This window comes from Diuraphis noxia, unplaced genomic scaffold, assembly GCF_037042655.1.
Source record: "Diuraphis noxia isolate RWA-SAM2 unplaced genomic scaffold, SU_Dnox_SAM2 contig0003, whole genome shotgun sequence".
Classification (NCBI taxonomy): Eukaryota; Metazoa; Arthropoda; class Insecta; order Hemiptera; family Aphididae; genus Diuraphis; species Diuraphis noxia.
In genome coordinates this window covers 33,608,602-33,614,667 of record NW_028301713.1, presented here as the reverse complement: position 1 = coordinate 33,614,667, position 6,066 = coordinate 33,608,602, and the positions used below count along the sequence as shown (strand labels likewise).

Genomic DNA, 6,066 nt, shown 5'->3' with positions numbered 1-6,066 from the left:
CCATCTCATTGAGCCTAGCAATATATTTTTAAAGAAACTAAAAAATGTATTTATATTTATATTTTTTTAAATAATTAATTAAATTTTTATTTATTTATTTATCAATATTTATTTTTTTTAATTAATTACCATAATACTAGAACTATAAATAAAAAATATATCAAATATAAAAAATAAATAAAAACATGAGTTATTAGATAATTTCAATTTTTTCTTTTAAATTTTCCAAATACCCTTAACCTAACCCTTATTATAGAATTCTCACATTGTAGGGGCCGTTAAAAAAATTTTTGACACTCAAGGGGGCGGTAACTTAAAAAAGGTTGAGAAACACTGTTCTATAGAATGCCATAAATTTGACGTCGGTTTCCTGAAGTTCTCTAGCAGAAACAAATAACCGACAGTGGTGATTCCTTTGAATATATGGATGAATCCAAAACTTCCTTTTTTGATTCCGTTGTCGCTTTTCTCTACTAACCAACTTTTTGTACAAATAGTACGTAGCAATTGCTTCTTCGTCACTAGATGAACTCGACATTTTAAAAAAGGATGTGAAGAACTGGTGTGTGAAACCTCCGTAAAATGACTGATAATAATCGAATGTTACATAAACAATAATAATATTAATCGCACGACAATCGCTTCGTGTGCGTACGCGTATCGCACAGATCGCTCGTATCACATACAACGCGCCCACATCGCGTCGCGTCTAAGTCACGTAGTGTGCGGAGGGCCTAATTATAAAAATTTAAAAGATGAAATAATCATACATGTGTGTATGTATGTATGTATGTATGTATGTGTGTATGTATGTATGTATGTATGTATGTATGTATGTATGTATGTATGTATGTATGTATGTATGTATGTATGTATGTATGTATGTATGTATGTATGTGTGTATGTATGCATGTATGTATGTATGTATGTATGTATGTATATATGTATGGTGTAAGTAAATGGAGGTATATTAGTATATTATTTATTATGCATACCTACTATTTATATAGTTATCAATGTATGATACTTAGAAGTATGGTATACTGGTATAGTAGTTTGAAGTATAATTTTCAAGGTGTGGGTAATGGGGGTATATTATCATAATAATATTTATTTATTTATTTATAATTTATAAATAGTATAATATTTATTATGTAAGAATACTATTTATGTAAACTATTATGTAGGTTTATTATTTATTTAGCTCTAGCTATCAATGTATGTATGCTTGGAGGTATGGTATTCTGATATAGTAGTTTAAAGTATAATTTTCAAGGTGTAGGTAATGTAAGTATACTATTCATGTATGTATGTATGTATGTATGTATGTATGTATGTATGTATGTATGTATGTATGTATGTATGTATGTATGTATGTATGTATGTATGTATGTATGTATGTATGTATGTATGTGTGTATGTATGTATGTATGGAGTGGTATGAAGTAAAGGTATTGATTGTGGGATATGGTATGATGTAGTATAATGTACTTATGTATATGATTACACATGCACGAGATAGTAGGTGTTAGTATGATGGGTAGGGACTAGTTTTGTTTACTATATGTTTATTATGAGGGGGTATGGTGTGGTATATACTAAGCATTGATGGGAGGAGAGGGGTATGGTATAGTATATGATAGACAATGATGAGAGGGGGTGGTATGGTATGTATTAGGTATTGATGGATGGGGATGGGGGATGGGGTATAGAGCGGTATGAAGTATAGGTATTGATGTGATTAGAGGGTATGGTGTAGTATGATGTATTTGATTATGTATGTATGTGATAGTAGGTAAATCGTATATTATATCGAATAACAGTAAGGTATCAGAAAAATGTTAAGTTATGGTGACATTTTAAACCATGGATTGGTAAAATATTATCTACTCGTTTACCATGTTAAAAGATTAATCCAGATGATATTTTCAATTAGTTTAGGATACATTTAAATTGTTGAAAAAATAGCTAAGCAATTAGATTATTTATATACTAACTTTCTAAAAGTTAAGTTGACGGTCTTAGGATACATAGGTATAGATGGGAGGGGGAAGGGCCGGGCATGGCATGTGGTGGATGAGAGGGGAGGGGGTAAGGTCAAGCATAGCATATAACTATAGGCTGGGCGGGGGAGGGGCACGGCAGGGTGCGGAAGGGCACGGACTGGCACGTTCGTGATAGTATAGAGCTATAGGCTGGGTGGGGTATGCAGGGGTGTGAGTGATATGCATTGATGGTAGGGTAGGGGGTAAGATTGGGTACGTACGTGATAGACGTCGATGGGATGGGGAGGGGAAAGGATAAGAGGGGGAGGTTAGGTTATGTTAGACACCTTTGCATGACATGCATGGTCGCGCACGTACGCGATAGCAGGCGTGCGGATATAACTATAGGCTGGGCGGGGTAGCCGGATTCGTCGGATTTGCGGAGGATACAGAACATACCAAAACATACTACTTTAGCCCATAAACAATATAATATTACGTTATAATATGTATACGATCATTTGTTACAGACTGTTTGACCGACCCAAACAATTATCGTCAACAAACATTGTACTCGATCACGCGGTCGCGTGAACTGTACAGTGATATTGAGACATTACAATTAATAATTTAATAACGAATGGATAATAAACAATGGTTATTGGTTATGTTGTGTATATTACAGTATGGCACCAATCAGCATAATAACGTCGTTTTAAACAGATATTATAATACATTACAATAGGGACGAACGCATACCGAAAACAATGACAGTGGACTAGCTGTCGTATAAAAGCTAAAACTGTACACACGAACAAATTGATTAGGTACATTATACTCAGGGTTAATTGTATAAAAGTTATAATCTATCTTAAGTTATATTTAAATAGGCAATAATTAGACACTATCAATGAATTACAGTTTGAACAGCGTACATCATTAGATCACAGTATGCGTTATTTTAAACACTAAGTTATATGTATAGTTTCATATACACTATACGTGAAATGTTGTTACACAAATTCAGAAATTGACGTACTGGAGTGGCAGAGCTCAGATTAGGTACTTATTTTATAATTTTCATTAATATTAATAATTTTTCAATTAAAAATTCAATCATTATATCAGAATTTAGTGTCATAAATTATGTTTAATTCTATAATCCAAAGGATTTATAATGATTGTGTATAAGTTAGTGTATGACAAACGTGTAAGTGACTCAAAATATTGAAATTCATATGAATAATTGAAATTTTTTTGCTCCATTAAAAGATTGACCTTATCTGGTTAACTTTTGAAACAAGAAATGTCAAGAATTGTATTATTTAAGCTTTAAAACGAGGAGGTTATCATTATTAGATTATAAACACCTACGCGAAGATGACATAACCTATCATGACATACTTATCAATGGTGTCGAATTTTCTGAACTCAAAATTTAAATACTACGTACACTTACCGTGTACAGTTGCCTGTAGCCATTACATCGTGTTAGCGTGTCACATAAACATAAACAAATGCATACATATAATACTTATACAGTATTTACGCAATGGCGTGGTGAATGTGGTCTAGAGGAGCGTCCGCTCCTCCAAATTTTGGGTTGGTGGGTATTACAATTGATCATACATGCATATACTAGAAGTAATGATGTACCTACCTATGTCCTACTATAATATAAATAAGCAACAAGATTATCTGATTTTTTGTGTATTTGATAAAATATTGGATGGGTGGGTATACCTAGACTAAAATCTTTGCTCCTTGAGTTAAAATAGCTCGCCTCGCCACTGTATTTACGTACCTATATATTACAATAATATTATCTAGGTTGCTTAAAAATAAAAATAAAATATTAAACATAGGTACCTATACTGAAAACAAACCACGCTGATGACTGTGAAAATGTATATTATGATATTATATCGAGACAAGTCGTAAAAAAATCAAACGCCGAAAACAAAGAGCATTGATTTTCAGGTAATAAACTCGTAATTTAATTAAAAAATATGACGAGGGGGGTGTTTTTTACAAGCCAGCGTTTATCTATTTTGTCACCCCTAATTGAATTTTTTTTCGTGTTTGCATGTTTGCAATACGAATGTTTTTGGCCTTTGGGGTTTGGTAAGGTGGGTATGGTACCTACATAATAATATATATATGACGACGTATTAAAAGATAAGCAGCGAACTTTTCACGTATATATTGTGCACTTATATAGATATGTATACATACATTTTTACAAATATATTTTCATTCCCCATACTTATAAGAGCCAGATTTAATTTAAATGCATTATTATCTTCGTCGGACACACACCGCAACACATATTTGGTATATTATGCGAAAATAAAACCACGGCACAAGCTAAGCGTGTACTTTGATATATTATTTTTGTCGTATGTATATATTATAATAATAAAGTACATAACAGTGTAACATACTGGAATGTCTGTGAATCAATTATATGTATACCTAACTATTATAACTATAAGTATATCGCTAAACCAAATATTTCATGATCGGAAAAACAAATATTTATATGATGCGAATCACTTTGTATATCATAATATTAGGTATTATAAATATTTGAATCTTAGGTTGTTGTTTTTTTTATCGGGAGTATATAAATATTTATTAAGATTAAATTAACAAAATACAAGCTTTCAAAGTGAAATTATAGTATAAAAATATTTCCAAGTAATTTAATACTTTGAAATATTTTTATTTCGTGAATATTTATCAATAAATAGAATTTATGATATAACTCCTTTTACTATTTACAATATTCATATTCATATTATTATATCCTAAAATATTATCTTGTACAAACCTAATCATAACAATTATAAATTATTTGTTGAGGGTGTATATTTTGTTATTGTTGTGGTATTGTTTCAGGAGACAAAATACAATTTATTTTATTTTAAAAATATAGTTATTTAAAAGTAAAACTTATATTGATACGTATATATTATTATTATACAATATGTAGTTGTCTGGTCACTAATTCTAACGGTGTGATGACAACGGATCACATTGATTTATATACTTCTTCGAGTGAATAAATAAAAGAGTTTTAAATACACATACAAGTACGAAAAATTATTTGATTTATTTTAAAAATTAAGCAATGAGCAAATTATCTAACGTGAAATTGGTGTTGGACAACGAGGTGAAGCCTAAAAATGGAAAAGGAACAGCGACTAAAAAAATCTATCGAAAAGTAACCAAAAAACTAACAAATGTGGACGGACAGTTATCGGTGACGGCCGGAAAAGCACCTGAGGTGCATTCAAAATTGAAAGTACAACAGAAAGCATTGCGTATCCCTAAAAAGACGGTAAAAAAATCGATAACATCGTCGGTCGCGAAGAAGTCGTCTCCGCAAAAATTGTTGGTGGTGAACACTGAACGAACTCCGATCAGTCGCCAAAAGCCTAAGTCTGCCAAAAAACATCCGGCGGTCAGAGATCCAAATTCTATAACTATCACTATCGATGGGACCGAGACGAAGAGGACGAAACTGGTGAAACGCGTTCCAAAAGCGATTGCGACGACGACAACGTCGACTGCGGCAGCAGTGTCACACCGACTAGACGGGACGAAACCGACGAAGGCGGCTGTAAAACGGTAAATTAAATGAACACGAATTGAACAAGTTAACTTCATTTTAATTTTTTACGATTTTCCAGGCCAACCAAACGAGTCGTCAAACGAGTGTTGAAGAAAGAACCTGAGTCGTCGTTGAACGGAAAAATCGCAGAACCCAAGACTATGGACTCGATAGCAGCTGAAAACCTAATACCCGTATTGTCACCTGCACGTATCCACCGTCAGCCATGACAAAAAAAATAAATTTTATAAATTTTATTATGATAAATATATAAATTAATTGCACGTCTCATTTAAACCAGTTTTGTTAGAATGAAATATTAAAGGTCCAGTATTAACTGTGACCAAATTAGGCGAACTTTTACTTTAGCGTAAAATAATTTAATGAAGCGTCCTTATAGATATAGTATAGGTATATCAGATTTTTACGCTTATCCTTGTTAACAACATTTGTGATATAAAATCA

General features: G+C 32.1%; 1 protein-coding gene across 1 annotated transcript; it reads left to right on the top strand.

The window, feature by feature from the left end:
• The first annotated feature begins 5,118 nt into the window (after positions 1–5,118).
• Positions 5,119–5,831, top strand: LOC149057247 (uncharacterized). The gene is made up of 2 exons (XM_089223350.1): positions 5,119–5,618; positions 5,681–5,831. Exons 1-2 carry the CDS (start codon positions 5,119–5,121, stop codon positions 5,829–5,831), a joined length of 651 nt encoding a protein of 216 aa, XP_089079476.1.
• The last annotated feature ends 235 nt before the right edge of the window (positions 5,832–6,066 follow it).

Excerpts from the sequence above, each read along its gene's own strand:
- LOC149057247 (XM_089223350.1), top strand. The coding sequence starts at position 5,119 with ATGAGCAAATTATCTAACGTGAAATTGGTGTTGGACAACGAGGTGAAG. Across the intron at positions 5,619-5,680 it reads ACGAAGGCGGCTGTAAAACG|GCCAACCAAACGAGTCGTCA; the intron begins GTAAATTAAATG and ends ACGATTTTCCAG.